This window comes from Ciconia boyciana, chromosome 4 (genome assembly GCF_034638445.1).
Source record: "Ciconia boyciana chromosome 4, ASM3463844v1, whole genome shotgun sequence".
Classification (NCBI taxonomy): Eukaryota; Metazoa; Chordata; class Aves; order Ciconiiformes; family Ciconiidae; genus Ciconia; species Ciconia boyciana.
Window position 1 is genome coordinate 71,912,097 of NC_132937.1, and position 20,820 is coordinate 71,932,916.

Genomic DNA, 20,820 nt, shown 5'->3' on the forward strand with positions numbered 1-20,820 from the left:
AGGCTTACAGGATGTGACAGCTGACTGAAAATCAATGAAGTGTGATTTATGGACCGTCATAATGAGGCAAGATAAGGCTCGAAAGGTGCTGTCTTGCCTTGCAGACTCAATTGTCTCCCTTGATTTTTAACTAGATTGTTTTAGTCCCCTACTAGGATGAGACCGATTTGCTTATGAAAACAAAAGATCAGATTTAAAGGAAAAGCCATGGTGGTGCCCATGCTTTGCCTAGTGCTCTTTGCGCTGTGTCTGAGCCACTCAGGTAAGTGCGATTTCTTCTTCTTCCAAGCCGAGCTGCAGATGTTCAAGATTTTTTTTTCTGCTGGCCAGTTAGCTGCTGCTTACTGGGACAAGGTAGGATGCTAGCTTCCCTTTGTCCTCTTCTTAACACTGTCTGACTAGCAAAAGAGGGTTGTATCAGCTGCTGCCTTTGTATTGCAACCACAGCCAGTTTGGCAATAAGATTTTAATAACTGGGGTGGGAGGTGGTCGCTGGGTGGAAGTTAACAAAAAAATCCTAAGCTCGACTCTCACTGCTAAAGAGAGTTACGGGAGAATCTCCATCACCAGGAGGAAAACTGAAATGCCTCAAGCAAACTGATGAAAGGCGAAGTGTACCCTGTCTGTATTTCTCGGGATGTTTTGCACATTTGTTTAGCAGACTCCCTGCCCCAGCACTCCTGCTCCTGTGCCTGTGGGGAACTGCTCCTGGCACGGACCACAGAGAGAAACAGGAACGTGGGGGAGAGGGGAGATGGCAAACAGTGCTCAGTGACTTGTACATGCGGTAACCTGCCAGGGAGCTCCCCAAATTTTGCCTTCTCTGTGCACCATATGGTAAATTCAGGGATGCATCTGTCCTATGGCCGCTTCTCTGTTTTTTCAAAGGCAGTGCCACTTTGTTCAGTGTTTTCTCCATGGCTTTATCTAACTTAATCATCAGATGGGGCTTGATCAAAGGAGCTGTTAGGCTATTTTTTCCTGCTTCATATGTCTTCCTTCTCATTAAAAACTTGTGCTTTTAAACTGTCTCCTGCAAGTACTGAGGCTGTCTTATAAAGGCATGAATCTTGTTCCTTCTGGCTTTCTTCTTTGTGAGACTTTGCAAGTCTTTTTCACTCTTTCCTGTGGCTTCCCCAGCAGCTAAGAATCAACACATACAGCCCCAAAACCAGCTTTACCACCTCTCTGCTATACCCTGATGCTATGGAGCATTAGGGCCCTTGGACTTCATGTGAGGTATGGGCTGTGAAACGGCACCATTTTCGTATGAGGGAGTTCATACGCAGCCACGGACACTGTGCCTGTGGGGTGTGTGGTTGCCTCTGTGTGTGCAAGGAGTTATACTCAAATAAACAGGTTGGATGGGGCTCTGAGCAACCTGATCTAGTTAAAGATGTCCCTGCTCTTGCAGGGGGGGTGGACTAGATGACCTGTAAAGGTCCCTTCCAATGCAAAGCATTCTGTGATTCTATGATTCTGTGAAACCCAGAGTAATGTATTTCCAGCATTAAGACAAAGCTGGTTTTGATCCTGCGGGTTTTGGGGTTGTGGAGTTTTTCTATTCAATGGCTTTCCCACTAAATTTCCTGTGTTTAACAACCACACACCCCTATCAACCTCCTACAGGGAAAACGAAAGGGCTGGGAGCCGGGGTCTCTGCAGAGACTCTTATGTGTCAGGGGATTGGACCACTGAGGTTGCGGGTAGTGAGGGGGGAGAAATGCGTTCTTTCTCTTCCTTTGGTTGTGGATGCAATGCTTGTCTGGCATGTTTGGGCAGGCAATCCAGTTTGCTAGGACAGACCCCAGACTCTGCCCCCCATTTGCTGTGGTGGAGCTAGGGTTAGCCCTGGTGTGAGAATAAACCCTGGAGCAAGCAGAAGGGGCATTTGTGGTTTCCCAGTTGGTAACAGCAGACCTCAAAGGCCTGTGACAAAGCAGCAAGACACAGGGTGGCCACAGATGCTGCTATAAACTGTATCAACAGCTGGATGAGCCCATCCCTGGCTGTGGTGCAGAGCAGGTGGAAAGGTGTGTGAAAGCTCCCTCTGACTAGCTGACCTCCACCTCCCCAGGGTTTGGTAACCCCACCACAACTGCATGTCCAACAACAGAGGACAAGCACAGCCTGTGCTAGAACATCTGGCAGTAAACTAATTGTTACCCTGTGAGTGGCAATCATTAGGCTTCAGAGTTTACAGCTTCTCAAAAAGGAATGGGCATTTGCTGTGGCTGGAAGCGGGGGATGACAGTGCTGCTTGAACCTTGTGCTGTCCTGAGAGAATCCAGACTGCATTAGGGAACGATTTTGTCCAACGGGAAGCTCTGGTGTGTGGGCAGGTTTTTGCTTCAGGCAGTCCTTCAGCTGTGCCGCTTCCAGCCAGGTCTCCCTTGCCCATGGCCTCACACAGACCCCGCCAAGGGAGAGGAGGATGCATGGCCGGTCTTGCCCAGGAGATGGGCAGCAGCTGCTGGGGGAAGAGGACACGGACATGGACAGTGGTCTGCGGTCATGGCCTTTCCTCCATGCATGTGGCAGAGAATTACCCTCTGCCTCTGGTTGTCTCTCTGGAGGGGCTGCTGGGCTCGGATGCCCTTTCCTCTCTCCCCATGGCACAGGGGCCCTGCTGGGGGCTGCCTCACCTCTCATGTTTGCTGCACAGCATGTGTGAGCCCCTCAGCTGGGCTGCTCTGCCAGGTCCATTGCCCGGTCCTCGCACCGTCCCTTGGCCGCGACCCTCCGCCTGCAGACCCTCCTGCACCTAATGGCTGTCAATCCAGGCAGAGGTGTCCTGCTCGCACTGGGGCTGGGTGCGCAGGGGTGGTGAGGGGACCAGGAGGGACCCGGGCAGCGCCCTGTGACGTCCCCTTTGACTGCTGGCACAGGAATATTAGCTGTGACCCCGCAGCACAGGGCCGATCGGCACGAGCTCCTTTTTCCTCCATGGTGCCTTTGAAGGGAGGTGAAATCCTTCTTGTCCTTGGGTGCTGTGTGTGCGCACAAGGGAAGAGGTGGAGGTCATGTCAGGATCTCAGCATCACGGAGAGTGGGGCTGGCATTTGGGAAAGGATGGAGGGTCTGAAGGGCCCTTCCCTTTTCATGGTAGCAAGGGGAAGGGGGAGCCTGGTGCCAGGGACTGGGAGAGCCCCAAGTCTTGCAGGTACCAACCATGATGGCTCCATGCTTGGCTGCGGGCAGACCTGGCCCTGGCTGCATCATCCAGCTCCTCCTGCTGCCAGAGGAGCTCCTTTTGCTTTTTGCTCTGCCAATGCTGTTGCCCACCCAACCCACCCCCCAACTAGGAGAATTCAGCATTCTCAACAATTAGCTGCTATCTCGTGGTTAAACCCAGAAGGAGGATTCATTTCCAAGCACTGCATGAGGCTCCCTCAGATCTGGCTTACAGGCCCTGTAGCTTCCAGCAAGGAAATCCCACCACCCCGATCCTTGTGCGGGGCAGCCTCCATCTCAGAGAGGCCATAGAAACCAACCAAGTGCAAGTGAAATCCCTGGGCCCTGAAATGCTCACAGTTTCTAGTTGCAAGCCAGCCAGACAGGGATTGCCCCACAGTGACCAGGTTTCCCCTGTGGCCCCAGCTCTCTGTGGTACACCATAGGTATCTGAAAAACCAGCACTCTTTCTCAGGGTGGCATTTATCAGGCTGGATATTTACTACTCAAGAGTGAAAGAGAGTACCTGATGCCCTGAGCCTGCGGATCTTCTAAAGAATAATAAGAAAGACTGGGCAAGTACTTTGACTCAAGACAAAAAGGCCACAGAAAACAGAAACCTAGTACAAAGTCATCCCTGCTGTGGTCTGATGACTTTTTGGTGTGTGAGTTGTGCTTGGGCTGTCTTGCCTCCCCTCCCCTCACTCCCCCTCTCTTGCCCTCCCCTCGCCCTGGCTCTGCTGAGAGTCTGTGCATCTGAATTCCTACAGATTGTACTGACAAGAGCTGCCCAGAGGCGATTTTGTCTCATATCATCTCTCTGCCTCACTTCTTCAGGTCGTGCCGCTCTCCACGTCTGCTCTCTGGCATGCCCCCACTCTCTGTTGCTCTCTTCCAGATGTGGCTGCCTTCAGTTCAATCGCTGAAAATGAGGACGCGCTCCTTAAGCACTTATTTCAAGGCTATCAGAAATGGGTCCGCCCTGTGGAAAACTCCAACGACACCATCAAAGTCCTTTTTGGCTTAAAGATATCACAGCTTGTGGATGTGGTAAGTGTTGCGCTGCGCTTGGTAAAACATCCCTTCTTTTATAGACAGTCGTGCATCCACCTGGGAGGATGGTGATGCCATTGGCTTTTGCCTTCTGACATATGAAATGCAAAGTGATGGTCAGGCAACGAAACGCTGAGTGTGATGCGGTGCTGGTGGCATGACCTCCTGCCCCATGCGCAGCACAGGTCATAAGACTCGTTTGTTTTGCAGTAAACCTGAAGGTCCTTTTTCCCCGCTATTCTCAGGGAATAAGGCCTCATTGCATCAGGTGTTAATCAGGCAGCCCATGCCAGACAGTCCCTGGTGCCTATGCTTGCAATTTAATGACAAGGCAGCTACAGGACAGGGGTGAGGAAGGGTAGAGCTGGTTGGACATTGTTCACTCTAAGTGAGCTTGTACCCAGGCCAAAGGCAGCTCATATCTTGACCCAGCTGGCCACTCAGATAAGACATTAGAGGCAAAACAGACAACCCCATGTTTTTGCCCACATGGAAAGTTTCCTTTCCCTTTCCCCTCCATCACTGCAATGCATGGTGGCATTTGCACTGGCCCCAGAGGTACCCACACAACAGTGTGCTCCTTGCATCCCCTGGCCCCTGGCAGCATCCCCTTATGCCATGGAAGGCAGACTCTAATTTTGTGCTTTATTTACATATTCAGGACAATGTTTCAGCTTGTATCTTCCCAAACTCACTCCAAGCTGAGCAGTGTGGGGAGATGACCCATCCTGTGAGCCCACAACCATGTATGTCCTGGCCCCACTTGCCAGCTGAGCCCTGCTGCCTCCCTGCTCTTTGGCATCTGAGTCCTTCAGGCTGCTGTGAAATGCCAGACCTCAGTTTTCCAGCCTCAGGAGCTCCCAGCGAGAGCAGGGACAGCACCTAGAAAGTCAGTTTGCTTCCCCCAACACTGACTGAAGAGCCCAGGCCCATGGGGAAACAGGACCGTAGGAATCTCCTCTGCTCAGCACAGGGTTGGATTCAGCAGGATAGTGTCTGTTTCTGCTGGCTGTTTTGGTATTGCAATCCTCTCTACCTTGTGTCACCCTAGGATGAGAAGAATCAGCTGATGACAACCAACGTGTGGCTGAAGCAGGTAAATTAGACCAAATCAGACCTCCCCTTACAGTGCGGGGCTGCTGAGCTGAGTGGCCATCCCAGCCTGCTGCCCACCGCACCAGACATCCCCTTTTGTGGTGTCGAGTGGCCAGACAAAAGCAGCACCATGTTACCTTGCCTGAAGTTTTTACTTTACTCTTCTCCCTTCAGCAAATGCATAAAGGTGCAGAAAGGCAGGCAGGTGGGCCTTTAGGAAATAGGGTACCCTCTTCTCCTCTCCTGCACCCTGGCTGTGCACTTAAGCCAGCTGTATTTCAGGGAAGCAACATCTCCTGATACTGCAATGGCTGTCCCTGGGATGCTGTGTGTGCCCTGAGGGACCATCCTGTCTCAGACTTAGAGGTCACGCCAGTACTGTCTCTCTTGCCCGAGCTAAGAGCAGTGCCTCGGATAGATTTCTTCTTCAGCGTAAGTAAAGAGAAAGAAGACGCCAGCATGTTACCCCCCCAAAAATTAAAATCTGTGGCAAATTAATCAGATCTCTCTAACATAATTCCTTCTGGAAGTGACAATAATTTATACAAGTGGGGTAAAGGTGCAAGCTGAACTGTTAGGTCTTCTTTCTTCTCCACTCCTGAGGAACACTGCATTTGGTTTAGATTGCATTGCACCAGTTTATTGACCTTGTGACAATTACTTTAAGTCTCTCAGCCATGTGAGTATCTATAAACATGTCAGCTGGTCCTAGGCAAAGGACATAAATCCAAGCCGTACTTGAAATGATGCCATGGGAGGTGGTTCCCAGGGGTTGCTGGGCTGGAGGAGGAGAAATGCAGGTCAGTTTTTGTTCTCAATCTGGTACCTGTAGTGCTGCAGTGAGTGTGAGCTTCGGGGTGGAGCAGGACCCCTAAAGGCCGTATGGACACTATATGCAGTGATGGTCTCTCCCTTTCAGAAGGAGAAGCTCAGACTTCCCCCCACTGCAGGGAGGACAGGAATTTCCCCTTTTGCTGGGGAAATTTGCTGCTGATCTGAATCCCATTGCTGAGAGCCTTCCCTGAAAGAGCTGCAGTGTTACATTTTTCCCACCTTCAGCTGCAATTGCAGAGCCCCTCATGTGCACAGGACCAGATCTTGGCTTCCTTACTCTGTTTGAGTAGCCACTTGGGCAGACAGCAGAGCCCTCCTACAAAGGTAACCCCTTGCCCCCTGTCTGCCTTCTTCCCATTCCCACCCTCTCTCCTTGCAGGCTGCAGCACCCACCTCCTGCTGCAGGTCCAGGCCCTGCAGTCTGCATGTGTGAAATCAACCCACTTCACCCTACTCATTCTCTCTCTTCCTGCAAGCGTCCCCAGAAAGATTTTACAGCCTTTTGCAACCTTTGGCAGAATGTTCCTGGGTCTGACCATCTCCTTCTTCTTCAGGAAGACTTGGCTGCTTGCTCCATCCAGCACAGCAAAGACTCCTATGCCCTGGGGCAGCCTTCATCCCTCTGGCTGGGTGACATCTTCATCCAGGTTACAGTGACTGCAGAAGAGAGGGACCTGAAGTATTGACTCACATTAGCAGGCCAAATGCACATCCAGGCTGCCCAAGGGTATTAGGCCTGAGGTGCTAATGCAGACAGACACCTACCAATCCTTTCTCCATTGCTGCATGAACCTGTGTGGGGATATTTTGGGTTAGCCGATCCATGCTGAGCATCCTGTTTGTATTGCAGCATTGACTTCCCCAGAGTCATAGCCTGGAGCCTGTGTCACCACTCTTGCTGTGGGAAACCAGGTTCTGCTGCAGGTTACTCCAAACATGCTGGGACATGCCACCATCCACTCATTGCCTCTTGGGTGTGGGGCAGGGTGAGGATGAGGGGGAAGCCACTTTATCTGATCCTTCTGCCTCATGCTGTGGCTAAAAGAAGGACCTACCCAGGAGTCTGCACTGTAGACATGCTGATTTCTCTGGAGGCGCTTGGAGACTGTGCTCAGGTTTTAGCCAGGGCAGCTCCCTAGGGTAACTCAGCACTGTGATTTTCAGAATTGCTGAGCTGGGCTCTCACGAGTTGTTACTGTTTCTAATACCCCTTCTCCATCTGAAGGGCTGAGAACATCAAGGCCCAAATGAAACGCAAAGGGAGCAGAAAATAAGTGAGACACAGGCTCTGATTTTCACACATGCAGATGTCCCCAGGAGGTCAGGCTGAGCACTAAATACCTGTGGCTTGACCCAGGTGTCCTGCTTTGGGAGTCATGCATTCCTGTAGGCTTAGTGTGAACTGGTCCCATGTGCAATCCAGTGCTTAGGGGATTATTAGAGTGCATAAGCACAACAGCTAGGAAAAGGTCCATAAAACTAAGCAGAATTAAAAGAATTTTTTCTTTTGGGTAGGGGAAAGTGAAAAACACTAAAACAAACCAGAACTCTCTAATGACACAGACCCTGTCCTTCTGCAGCAGCTGGGGAGGTCAGGGAAGTCTGGTCCTCACCCTGGGTGTGTGAGGTTGAGGGGGAATCACCATCATCATTTCTCTGCAAGAGTCTGGCTTTTCTTAGGTGAGCAAAGCTTAAATCCAAGGGTTTTCTTTTTTTTTTTTACCTGAAACATCCAGATGCTTAAGATGGTGCAACTTGATGATGTGCATAGAAGCAGACACACAAGGTGCACGGGAGCTTTTAGTGGTTGCTCAGAAAGTATCTGGGTTTGGGCAAACTATGGAGTCTACTAGCAAGGGTCAAGAATCTGGGTCCAGTGTTTCTTGGTCCACTTGCTGTGGGTTAAGCACTTGAATGACAGCCCAGAGACAGGAATTTGGCAGAATGGGAGGAAGGGGAGAGCGATGGGAGGGTCTGGAACAGTTTGGAAGAAAGGGAGAAGAGAGGGAAGGACCCTTCGCATCTGCTGCTACAGTTTGTGTCAGCATAGCCCATAGGGAGATTCCCATTTTAAACTGCTCATCTTCAAAGACTGCACACAATCTATTTTCTGCTCTAGTAAGAAGACACGCAACCATTTGCCTTGCAGACATGAAAGAGCACTTTAGCTGGGAGAGAAATCAATGCAGGGCAGGGGGGAGGGAGGAGTACTGCAGATGCAGCAAATAACCCAGGCCAAGGGGCTGCTCCAATTCCCCTCCAGAGGGATGATTATATCTCCAAGTGGCTCACAGGGTATTTGCTTCTGTTGTGTTAGTGCAGGCTACGGGGTGACTGCATTGGCTGCTGCTGTCAGCCCTGGCTATCCTCTTGCATAACAGGTATGTTTCCAGCCTAAGCCCCCTTGCACCTATTACAGGAGGTGTCCAGGACACACGTGAGTCTGTGCCCACCTAACAGCCCAGGCTGCTGGAAACATCTGGTAGATACCCATCCACAGAGGCAAGTTCAGGCTAGAAGTGGTATGCTCTGCCCCTGCTTCTGAGGCTAAGAGCAGCAATGACCCCTCTTCTCTTTCCACATCTGAACAGCTCCCATCCCTCCTTCAGCAGCAGGAGGAGCCAGGGGTGGAGGGCTGTGCCTGATAGCTGACGTCAGCCATTTGGGCAGTTCAGAAGGTGGGTCCATACCCCTTCTGGTGCAGGTAGTGGGGCTATTAATCCTGCCATAGTACCACCCTGGGCAACTGCCTCCTTTGCTTGTGCCTTGGGCCAGATTTTAGGAGGGGTCTTGGAGCCACCTTCCCATGACCTTGGGCCCCATCCCTTCCCTGTAGCTGGAGGAGGAAGACACTTGTTCTCACTGTCTGTGTTTAGGTCTCTGCTGAGGCTCTGGGTTCCTGTCACACTGTAAAGGACTGCAAAACCAAGTGTCTTTAGGTATAGCTGTGAAAAGCATGTGGAATCGAAGAAGTAAGAGGGAAACAATATGGTGGGAGAAGAAGCAGAGAACATTGCTTTTTGGTTTGTTCTTAAGTCATGGAGGAAATTGCCCAGAGAAGGCTGAGGCCCCCACATCCCTGGGGAGCTCTTAGTGCTGGAGCTTAATGGAAAGTGCTTCATCTTGCACTTCTGGGTATTGACCTCAGTCTACAGCTCTTGCTTCCTCTTGCTGCTATTCCTGTGGGCAAGTGAAAGCCCCCATCAATAATGAACAGGAATCAGAGAGGTGCTTTTCCACTGCATCTCTGTGGAAATCTCCAGGTTGCTAGAGCCACTTTGCTAGGATCTCCCCATCTGAAAAACAAAAAGAGGAGAGAAAAATTATTCTGGAGTTCAGCATGATGAAAATGGACAGGACTCCCCCTGCTTTTGCTTTTTTAGTGTTATCTCTTACAGGACTGTAACCAAATGCTTTACAATACCATCGCATTATTTTTCCTGCAATAGTATGCAGGTCTTTCTGATGAAAGAACAATTATTTGGTTTGCAAGGAGAGTGTACAGATGTTAGTGTCCTGGTTTCAGCTGGGATAGGACTAATTTCCTTCCTAGTAGCTAATATAGTGCTGTGTTTTGGATTTAGTATGAGAATAATGTTGATAGCACACTGATGTTTTAGTTGTTGCTAAGTAATGATTACACCAGTCAAAAACTTTTCAGCTTCCCATGCTCTGCCAGGTGCACAAGAAGCTGGGAGGAGACACAGCCAGCATAGTTGATCCAAACTGACCAAAGGGCTATTCCATACCATATGACGTCATGCTCAGTATATAAAGCTGGGGAAGAAGAAGGAATGGGGGGACATTCAGAGTAATGGTGTTTGTCTTCCCAAGTAACCATTACGCGTGATGGAGCCCTGCTTTCCTGGAGATGGCTGAACACCTGCCTGCCCATGGGAAGTGGTGAATGAATTCCTTGTTTTGCTTTGCTTGCGTGCGTGGCTTTTGCTTTACCTGTTAAACTGTACTTATCTCAACCCTCAAGTTTTCTTACTTTTGCTCTTCCAATTCCCTCCCCCATCCCACTGCGGGGGGGGAGGGTGAGCGAGCAGTTGTGTGGTGCTTAGTTGCCGACTAGGGTTAAACCATGACAATTAGTGTATTCTGTTCACTGAAAAAAAGCCAGGTCTCCACTGAAAAGTAATTAAAGGCCACGTCTCTGTCACTTGGGTAGTAGTAGCCATGCCACCTGGCTCTTCTATGGGGTCAGTGCCAGCCGAAAACACCGTGGGCTGGTTCTCAGAGGGAAGAAGAGGTGCCATACCAAAGGGAAGTGGCTCCTTCCTTCTGGACTACCCTCAGGTGGGCTGGGCAGGGTGGTGGGTGAGGTGAGAGTCAAGTGGTCTCCAGGAGTGCCTGCCTTGAGGTTGCCTGCAAAGGGGTAGGTTGCTGGGGCCCACCTGTGGCTGGAGGGGCAGTGCTTGTGGTGATTAACAGCTCCCAGCCGTGCCTGCCTGGCACCTTCTCTGCAGCTGAGCAGTCTTACACCAAGCTCTGGCCATTGCGCTGTGCAATGCAGTCCCTCTGAGGCAGGTGGTGGGAGGAAGAACGAGGCTGTTGTGTATGACTTGGCAGAGGGCTCTGCTGGCTTGTTACAGGAATGGATCGACCACAAGCTCTCCTGGAATCCAGAGGAATATGGTGGGATCACCGCTATCCGTGTCCCCTCTGAGTCCCTGTGGCTTCCCGACATTGTTTTGTTTGAAAAGTGAGTAGCATGGCTCCTTGCTCCAGGCTTAGGGCAGAGCTTGGACAAGGCATGTCAGCCACCATGAAGCTTGTGTGTGCTGTCAGAAGGCTGCTTCTTTAGGCAGTATGAATGTTGCCTTCCCTTGTGCTCCAGGTGATGGGTAGAAAGCAGAGCTGGGAGGGGGTAGGACTGGGGCAAACATAGTCCTGAACTTGGTACTGTTTCTTCCTGTCCAACTCCCAGTGCTGATGGACGTTTTGAAGGATCCCTGATGACCAAAGTCATAGTGAAGTACAATGGAGTGGTGACCTGGACGCCACCGGCCAGTTATAAAAGCTCCTGCACGATGGATGTGACCTTCTTCCCCTTCGACAGGCAGAACTGTTCCATGAAGTTTGGGTCGTGGACATATGACGGCAGTATGGTTGACTTGATTTTAGTGGATGAAAATGTAGACAGGAAAGACTTCTTTGATAATGGGGAGTGGGAGATCTTAAATGCCAAAGGTATGAAAGGCAACAGGAAGGATGGGCTGTACTCTTACCCCTTTGTCACTTACTCCTTTGTGTTGAGACGCCTTCCGCTGTTTTACACTCTTTTCTTAATAATCCCTTGCCTGGGATTGTCTTTCCTAACTGTCCTGGTGTTTTACCTGCCTTCAGATGAAGGAGAAAAGCTTTCATTGTCTACATCAGTTCTAGTCTCCCTCACTGTTTTCCTTTTAGTGATTGAGGAAATAATCCCTTCTTCTTCCAAAGTCATCCCTCTGATCGGTGAGTATCTGCTCTTCATCATGATTTTTGTGACCCTTTCTATCATCGTGACTGTGTTTGTTATCAATGTCCACCACCGCTCCTCAGCAACTTACCATCCCATGGCTCCCTGGGTTAAAAGACTCTTCCTCCAGAAGTTGCCTCGGCTGCTCTGCATGAAGGGCCATGTAGATCGTTACTCCTTCTCAGAGACTGAAGAAAAGGAAACCACCTTGAAACCAAATTTCCCGGGGAAGCAGAAACACAAGCAAGCAAAAGACGGAGAGAAAATTGTTATTGCCTTTCTGGAAAAGGCAGCTGACTCCATTCGATACATTTCCAGGCACGTTAAAAAGGAGCATTTCATCAGACAGGTAGGTGAAGGGACGGCAAGGAGCGATCACAGTTTCCTTGACAGCAATGGCTTCCAAGCTCCTGCCTTTTCTGCATGTGTTTCCCTTTGCCTCTTCTTCCTGCTCTCATCTGAGATGTGTCCTGGGAGCTTCCCCTCCTTGATAAATAATGTTTTGTGGGAAGACGCATTGCTTCAAGGAGCACTGTATTGTGCTGTGGTAGTCCCTGCTCTTCAGTCCCTGCAAGAGGCCATGGCAGCCTCTCCTGGAGGAATTCCTGTTTTGGGATTATTTGAATAACCTGGTCCTGCTTAAGTGGGGGATAGACATGAATCTGGAAAGACTCTGAACTGTCACATGCTCTGAAAGTGTATCTTTCACAACGCTTATAGGCAGGCTCTATGGCAGTTTCTAGGTCTCAGTCTTGGCCTCCCAGCAACTGTACACAGTGTAGCTGCCCTGTTTTGAGTGGAGGTCTTCTAGATTTTCACTAACATCAGTTCAGATTAGTCCCTGACTACCATCTTTCTCCTCCTCCCAACAATCCACCTGGCTATTAAAATGGCAAATTACTGTGTGCATAAAGAACGCATCTCATGCGAGGGTAGGACAGCAGAGATGCACCTAGCAGCATATGGAAAGAGAAGAACTTCTGTTAGCACACTCCTAGCAAAAGCCAGGGCTTTGTTCAAACTGTGCTGAGAGGACTTCAGCAGAAAGATGAACAGTAAATCAAACATGCAGTATGTGAGCATATAGTGTGCATGACTGAAGCCTTCTGTTTGAAGCTCAAATAATTTTTAATTTAAAAAGTCCCTTGAATTGCTTTTATAAATAGCTCTTTTGTGTGTGCAGGGTTGTGCTAGTACTCACAATGCAAAATCCCTCTTCTGAATGCACACAATCTGAGCCAACAGAGCACTTAAGCAAACACAAACCAATGGGACCAGTTGTGCTGGAAGCAATGTCTGTGTTGAAGTGCTGTGCTAGAGCCAAGTCCTGGCACTGCAAGGGAAATGCAGTTCTGTGAAAAGAAACCCAGTTCATTATAAAGCCATCTTCAAGCTTCAGTCTGTAAACTTTCACATACGCACTTAGCTAAAAGCTTTTGCACAGGCTGAAAGAAGTCTGATTACCATGTGTGTAAAACTATGGAATTGTTTTGGTGTTTTGAGTGACTCACAGCTATGGGTGCTGAAAAGGTGATCTGTGTCAGTTTTAGGATACAGTACACTACGAACTTCTAATTTTAAAAACAGATTTTTTGAGCTGAAATATATTTAGCAGTATCAACAAAGTACTGGGCTCATTATTGTTTCTGTTTGTCCTCCCTCTCTCCTTCCCAGGTTGTCCAAGACTGGAAATTTGTAGCTCAAGTCCTGGATCGGATCTTCCTGTGGTTATTTCTGGTGGTGTCAGTGACAGGTTCAGTTCTCATCTTTACCCCTGCGTTACAGATGTGGCTGAACAGCACTTTGTAGAAAATGCTCCCACAGTAGCATTCAACAAGTACAATGCCAAGGGATGGTGGTGCCTTCGAGCTTGGTCTCTATTGTACAGGATGGGAAGCAACAGCAAGAACGAGGGAAGGTGATGGGAACAGCGGGTGTTGACTAGTGCTTTCTGTCTTCATACAACTCTACCAGTTACAGATTTGGCTGAGATCAGAGAAGGGCTTGGTGCACAGCTGATTCCTAAAGTGAACTGGGGTTGCACAACTGGGTTATAAGTATTTTACTAGTAGCTTGGTTATATTACAATAAAAGCCAAGATTATTAGTTAAAATTGGAAATGGTACTTCTGGCACAATGATTATACTTACAAAGCAGATCTGTCAGTTAAAATGCTACTTTATAAAAGAAGTTATTGTAAGAACACAAATCAGTTTATCTACACATCCAAGTAAAACCCACAAAGTTTCTACAGATAGCTTTGTGCATGTGTCAGAACTAGCAATCACTCAGCATGTGCATCAGAATAAGTACAAATACCTTTTAGATGGGATGTTCGAATCCTTGACCCTGTGGCCTCACCTTGCTGCAGTATCAGCTCAACAGTGGCAGAACTTACCATTCTGCCCACCTGCTACCAGCCTTTATGGCATGCACACTTTGTCTCTCCTCTTGGCCATCAGGAAGCTACAAGGTGTTACCCACTTTTCAGTATTATTTGCAATTTTGCCTGCTGCTCTGTAATATACCAAAAGGCTGAACAAGTAAGAATTTTCCCCATGCTCTGCATTTAGAAACTATGACTCCTGCACCTGCTAGTTCACAAGCGGAAGTGGAAGATCACCTGAAGCATATCACATGGAGAAAGGTGGCTATGCCACTCCATAAGCAACAGTGATCTTCCTAAACAGTTCAGTTGGAGGGAAGCTGCAGACATAATTTTTGGCAAATGAAACTTGTGGTTGGTGCAGAAGTGGAGTTTCTCCTGAAAGCTGTGGGGTGGCCTGGCTACTGGGAAGATACATCTTTGGGTGTTGGCTTGTTCATGTTCCCCAGGCAATTCATTCCATTTCATTCCTGTGATTCATTTACATGGGCTCCTTCTGCATGATTAGAAACAGCTCTTAAAAGTGTAAATGAGGCCTGACAGAAGCTCTCACCACTTTTGCTGGGGCAGTGTTTTGCCAACATGGAGTGCTTTAGAAAATCCCATTCAGGACTTGCAGATGTTTTCAAGGCTACCAAGGGATTTGGAGATCCAGTTTTCGACAATCTAAATGTGAATCTGGTGTTAAAGCTTTAACAAGCCTTGAAACTTTCTCCCTAGGGATGGAGGTTAGAAGGTGTTAGAAATACACAGAGGTATACTTGTGCTTGGATTATGCATGCACACCAGACCCCTGTGAGTTAATAACATCCTATCTTGTGTCACTGCAGAAAGTTCTGTTCACTTGTGCAATCATTATTAATAAAGATGTATTTAGTAAATGATTCCTGTGGTGAAAGTGCTCATATGCTGGGCTTTATTGTTGCTTTGTTGTCAACAGACTCTAGATTGTAGCCCATTTTAAAAGCCTTGTCTCAAATCTATTCAAACAGAGGTGTTGTCACATTCTTGGAAAGTCCTCGTAACTTTTTAGCTCTGTGTGTGAGTTTGAGGAGGGAGCATTCAGATATGGTTATTATATTGCAGGAACCTAGAACAGACCCATTTAGTTCAGCATATGTAGATAGATATCTTAACATAAGACACCGGTATCAAGCTCTTAACAGGTTGACCTTACTACCAGCTGCTCCTCTCTTGTGTTGTTTAAGTCAGTTTGTTCCCCTGGCCAGTACTGTGAAATATCCATAGGAAAACAGCCAGGAAACTCTTCTTTGCCTTATTTACAGACTCTTGAAATCAATTAGTGATAGGTTTTCCCTTTGAGAACTACTGCCAGGGGCTGCCTGTTAGCCATGACAGATGACAAAATCCTCTCCTGGGCAAGTGCTTCAGGTATTTAGCTGGCAGATGGTCCTGTCCTCACCTTGCGACATTTTGGTTGCCCACCCGCAGGCAACGCATGGCTGTGTCTCACGTGGCTGCATCTGATGCCAAGCTGCTGCTTCTGGCTTATGCTGGTAAAGGCCAGCAGGGCTCAGGCCCTTGGAGTGGGAGAGGTATGAACACTGCACAGGTATGGCTTTTGGCCTCTGGTCTTCCTAGCACTGCATCTGGGACTGCTACATGTGTAGTCTCACTACTCATTATTTCCTTAGAATAATAGAATCATAGAATCATAGAATCATTAAGGTTGGAAAAGACTTCTAAGATCATCTGTTCCAACTGTCAACCCAACACCTCCATGCCGACTAAACCATGTCCTGAAGTGCCGCATCTACAAGGTTTTTGAACTCCTCCAGGGATGGTGACCCTACCACCTCTCTGGGCAGCCTGTTACAATCCTTGACCACCCTTTCAGTAAAGACATTTTTCCTAATATCCAATCTAAACCTCTCCTGATGCAACTTGAGGCCATTTCCTCTTGTCCTATCACTTGCTACCTGGGACAAGAGACCAACACCCGCCTAACTACAACCTCCTTTCAGGTAGCTGTAGAGAGCAATAAGGTCTCCCCTCAGCCTCCTTTTCTCCAGGCTAAACAACCCCAGTTCCCTCAGCCTCTCCTCACAAGACTTGTTCTCTAGACCATTCACCAGCTTTGTTGCCCTTCTCTGGACACGCTCCAGCACCTCAATGTCTCTCTTGTAGTGGGGGGCCCAAAACTGAACACAGTATTCGAGGTGCGGCCTCACCAGTGCCGAGTACAGGGGCACAATCACTTCCCTGATCCTGCTGGCCACACTATTCCTGATACAAGCCAGGATGCTATTGGCCTTCTTGGCCACCTGGGCACACTGCTGGCTCATATTCAGCCGGCTGTCAACCAACACCCCCAGGTCCTTTTCCGCCAAGCAGCTTTCCAGCCACTCTTCTCCAAGCCTGTAGCGTTGCATGGGGTTGTTGTGGCCCAAGTGCAGGACCTGGCACTTAGCCTTGTTGAACCTCATACAGTTGACCTCAGCCCATCAATCCAGCCTGTCCAGATGCCTCTGCAGGGCTTTCCTACCCTCAAGCAGATCGACACTCCCGCCCGATTCCTTGCACTGGCTGTTTCTGAGCTTCCCTGAATGTCTTTGCTGCTGGCCCACAAATGCATTCAGCATCTCCCACAGCCTGGCCTGACACTGAAAAACACAACTAGGGAGGACATTTGGACAGACAGTCCTCTGATGGGCTCCTTCCCTCTCCTCCATGGGTTCTGCCTGTGGATGACAACATTGCAAATTGCAAATCTTAAAAAAACCCAGCAACCCTCTGCCTTACTGCTGCCTCAACATGTGTTACCTTGATTTCTGGGCACTGGTTTGCCAGGGCCTTGGCAATGCTTGGCAGGACCATGTGTATCATCCATTCACCAAGAGACAAATATGACAAACTCCTCTGGGCCTTTTAGTGGGGGGAAAGTGGAAAGATGGTCTCCCTTGGGAAGAGAATGTAATGAGCTAGTCAAGCTGTCAAATTGCTTCTGTGCTTTTAAAATTAATTCATAGATGCCATCACTCTCAAGGAAAGGAGATTTCTTGCTGCCAGTGCTACTCGTATCACTGGGACATATAATAAGGGGCGTTGCTGATGCAGCTTTGAAGCTGAGGGGGCGAGAATAGACACACCACTCTGTGTGCCCTGCAGTGAACATGGCTACTTCTCCTGTGGCTGTGTGTGACATGCGACCCAACTCAGTGTCTGGGATGGCACCAGCTCTGGTTGAAACTTTTCTTGGTATTTCAGTTAGAAGGTCCCCCAAAAAGAGCTGGGCCAAGCAAAAATGTCACTTTTGTGTGGGTTCTTCCATGTCTGCTCAGAGGTGGGCCCCTCCTGCAGCTTTCTCCAAGGTGAGATGCTTGTCATGTCCCTCACCCCCACTCTCTCTAATCAGCCAACTAGTTCCACCAAGCTGACAGGACTACACAAGGCTCCCAGTCTTGAATGTGGAAACACAGCTGAAAATGGCAAAAGAAGGATCCAAAAGTTACTGGGTGGGGGGAAGGAAAGGGAAATAGTACACTCAGAAAGAGACAGAACATAACTTCGTAAATCTTCCTTTATTATGATACCAGGCTGACAAGCTAAACTGTCCAAACCCTGTGTTTGAGGTCCAGAGGCAAGACAGAGAGATGTGTAGTACTGTAAATTACAAATTCAGGGAGCTGATGCTGGGGCACGGAAGCTTCCTAACTGGAGATGAGGAGCTGTACAATTGTGAATCCTTTGGCAAAAAACCCAGGGATTTTGCTGAAGTCAGCTTACTGGCTGTGGGGTAGTAGTTGTCATGCTTAAGACACCAGTGCAGTACACCTTCCACCATAATATTTTCATTGTTTGTATGGTCATAGACTGCAACAGTGAATGCTGGCAGTCAGATATCTTTCCTGTAGAAATGAAGCTTTTGGGCTCAGAATGCAGCTCTCCTCTTCAAATTCCCTTTGTTTCTCCTCCCCTCCTTTCTGATTAAAGAGCCAGCAGAGCAAATGCCATTTAGTAGCATCTCTAAACACAGTGTACAGCAGGGATTTAAAAAAAAATACAAATTCTTCAAGAAAGTATATCCCAGGAGTGGTATTTAATTGACAGGCTGACAAAACAAACCATGCTTGTTCATACATCTGTCTGTCAGTTGCTACATAATTATGCAACATTCGGGGCGATTGCAGAAAATACAGTTTTCTTCTAGAACATCATGACTTCACATATTTCAACTACTGGATTAAGACAATTATATTCTTGTCATGCCACCTTTATCTCTGACATATACATTTATTCAGTCCTATTCTCCTTATTATGGAGCATCAAAAAAGAGTAAAAGGCCAGTCAGGGACTTCAGAAACAGAGAGTCATACTTTCCAAGGTTTGGTAATGTTCAAAGCAGAGACTGACACATGGCAGACACTGAAAACACTGCACTGACACTGTACAGTTAAATTTAGAGCCTCCTATAAGAGAGAAGGGCTTTTTACTCTGGAAGCCATTGGCTTTAGTTGGAATGGTGCCTTTTAGAGAAGAATCCTTCAGCACAAAACCAACAGGAATCTAAACAGACAGGGGACCTGAGGGTAAACTGTCCACAGAATATAGAAACCACATCAGGTGCACATCTACGAAGTGTTTCAGGATTAAGCGCACTAGGATTGGGAACCTGGTTACATAGCAGCAACCTCAGCCCCGAAGGAGGAGTCCGTACAGTACAGTTTGCACACACAGCACTGACCCATCAGGAGCAGCAAACGGAAAATTGCTGCAGAGCTGTTCAGACCAAGGTGCCCAGCTTTGCATAGGATTCATGATAGCCAGCCTTCTCCTGCCGGGATGTGTGTAATCCAAGCTGGTCTTGGGTTTTAAAAACACAGGAAAACTCAGATCAATCCAATGCTGTCAAGCCAATTCTGTCTGTGGTAAGTAGCTACTCAGGGACAAACCCTTCCCTGTTGGGCTTATGTGTGCGCCTGAGCAAGCAAGTTTTCAGAGCAGAACCTGTGGACTGGGACTACTGTTAACCTGACGAGAGAAATGTGGCTTGGAAATCCTACTGGAGCTCACCAAGGTCTTGGTATTCAGTATCAGGAAGTAAAGGGGACTTTGGTCACATGCAAAGTGAAGTGGCAGATGAACTAGTTTTTAAAAGTCTTAGAAGCATGTAGATTTCCAATGCGGATGCCTTACATCGTAACCACGGATAGTTCAGGTCTTGTCTGGTTATCCATAGTGTATCCAATCCACGTTATTCCTCTTCGGTGACTCTAGGGTGCTTCAAATGATGTCAGCAAGGCTACATGCAGTGCAAAATATTAAGTCGGTTTTTCTTCAACTATGATTAAGTGCTTAAGACCTGTCTGACTTCAAACATAAACATAAACATGTGCTTTGTTGATCTGGGACCCTCATTTGTGTACATATGTTGCAGAAGATGGAGACCCCTTATTTTAGATTGTATTGAAAATGTTACAGGGTCAAGGGATTGGTTTGATTGTACTTTTTTTACTGATTATTGGCTGCCCTGACACAATAACACAATAAGGAGCACTGGTCCAGTCAATAGGGCTGTGGTACCTCATCTAAGTGCCACACCAAAGATTAGCTGTTGTACAAGGAGAGAAATAGAGAGGAAATACAAATTAACTCAAAGCTGAGGAAGAGTTATGATCAGGAGATAAAAATGAAGCCAGGTAGAGTCCTCTTTGGGCAATGCACTCAGAAGTGTCTGAACTGTCCTAATAGCCCCCTGTACTGAAACCAAGGGAAAAGCTCAGTAACTTCAATCTGCTCCTGTGACCCTCAGTGTGGTTGTTACTGCTGATCTCACTGAGGGAAAGACAGGCAGGCACTCTAAAAATCCCAGGCATTCCACTGTAGAAAGACCACATGATCATCTCCCATTTTCAGTCCTCTTCTCATTCTATTTTGGGGTTGTTTGCTTTCCTAGAGGACCCTTCTCTCTCTTTCTCCTTTCCTCTGTGGCTGGGTGCTGAGGAGGCGATGAGCTGAGGGGTTATGTAAGAGGAGAGAAATATAGGGGACAGTTCTGAATCAAAAATGAAACAAGAACAAAAGTGGATAAAAAGCAGTGGATCAAGTTATGTATCTGCTATTAGCGGCTGGATAAAGAGCCCTGCAGTCCCAAACACACAAAGGATTATAAATACCCAGAGAAATACTCTGTCTATCACCATAGCTACGTATTTCCAGTCATCTTCCACCTGCAAGAGAAAAAAAAATGAAAAGGATAAACTACCTGTAATGTAACATGCAATTGTGAGTTGACATGACACAGTAGAAATGTCCCTTGTGCTTTTGAATGTGAGGAAGAACATACACACAGTCAAGAATGTTGCTTGTTGTGCTTATAGTTGCTGGAGTTTTCAAATGTCTTTGGAGGGGGCTGATTTTCTAATAGTATTTACCACTTTTGGCTGAGAACATTCAACACTGTCCTAGTCTGCTGAATTTTTCTAAATATTCAAGTCTGTTAGCAAGCTGTAGCTATGATGACATTAACAAATAGGACCTGATCATGTAGTGGGTGCAGAGTGGGGTGATTTAACAGCAGGCAGAATCACCATAGCCACACATCACCAGACCCTGTCAAAGGATTTATCCTGACAGCCCACACAAGAGACAGTTTGCTACTCTGGCCTGATTTGCCACACTGTCACTCCAATCAAGCCCCACTGATTCCAGCAAACTGGACAGCTGGACACACGGACTATAGCAAAGCAAGGGCCCTGACTGAGCAAACCACAGTGTCATGTGCTAAGCAGGCCAGAGTGGATTTTGTGTGTCTGAGAGATATACCTTAGAACCACATTCAATGAAGTTG

At 47.9% G+C, this 20,820-nt stretch overlaps 2 protein-coding genes across 2 annotated transcripts in view; one reads left to right on the forward strand and one right to left on the reverse strand.

The window, feature by feature from the left end:
• The first annotated feature begins 219 nt into the window (after positions 1 to 219).
• Positions 220 to 13,432, forward strand: CHRNB3 (cholinergic receptor nicotinic beta 3 subunit). The gene is made up of 6 exons (XM_072859087.1): positions 220 to 262; positions 4,073 to 4,224; positions 5,279 to 5,323; positions 10,755 to 10,864; positions 11,090 to 11,972; positions 13,298 to 13,432. The coding sequence occupies exons 1-6, from the start codon at positions 220 to 222 to the stop codon at positions 13,430 to 13,432; spliced, it is 1,368 nt and encodes a 455-aa protein (XP_072715188.1).
• A 4,642-nt stretch (positions 13,433 to 18,074) lies between these two features.
• Positions 18,075 to 20,820, reverse strand: part of CHRNA6 (cholinergic receptor nicotinic alpha 6 subunit) — a 38,790-nt gene continuing 36,044 nt past the window's right edge. Inside the window, exon 6 of the mRNA XM_072859996.1 lies at positions 18,075 to 20,200. Coding sequence (XP_072716097.1) covers positions 20,078 to 20,200 — 123 coding nt within the window. The 3' untranslated portion in view covers positions 18,075 to 20,077. The remainder of the gene's footprint in view (positions 20,201 to 20,820) is intronic.

Excerpts from the sequence above, each read along its gene's own strand:
- CHRNB3 (XM_072859087.1), top strand. The coding sequence starts at position 220 with ATGCTTTGCCTAGTGCTCTTTGCGCTGTGTCTGAGCCACTCAG. Across the intron at positions 263-4,072 it reads GCTGTGTCTGAGCCACTCAG|ATGTGGCTGCCTTCAGTTCA; the intron begins GTAAGTGCGATT and ends GCTCTCTTCCAG. Across the intron at positions 11,973-13,297 it reads AGGAGCATTTCATCAGACAG|GTTGTCCAAGACTGGAAATT; the intron begins GTAGGTGAAGGG and ends TCTCCTTCCCAG.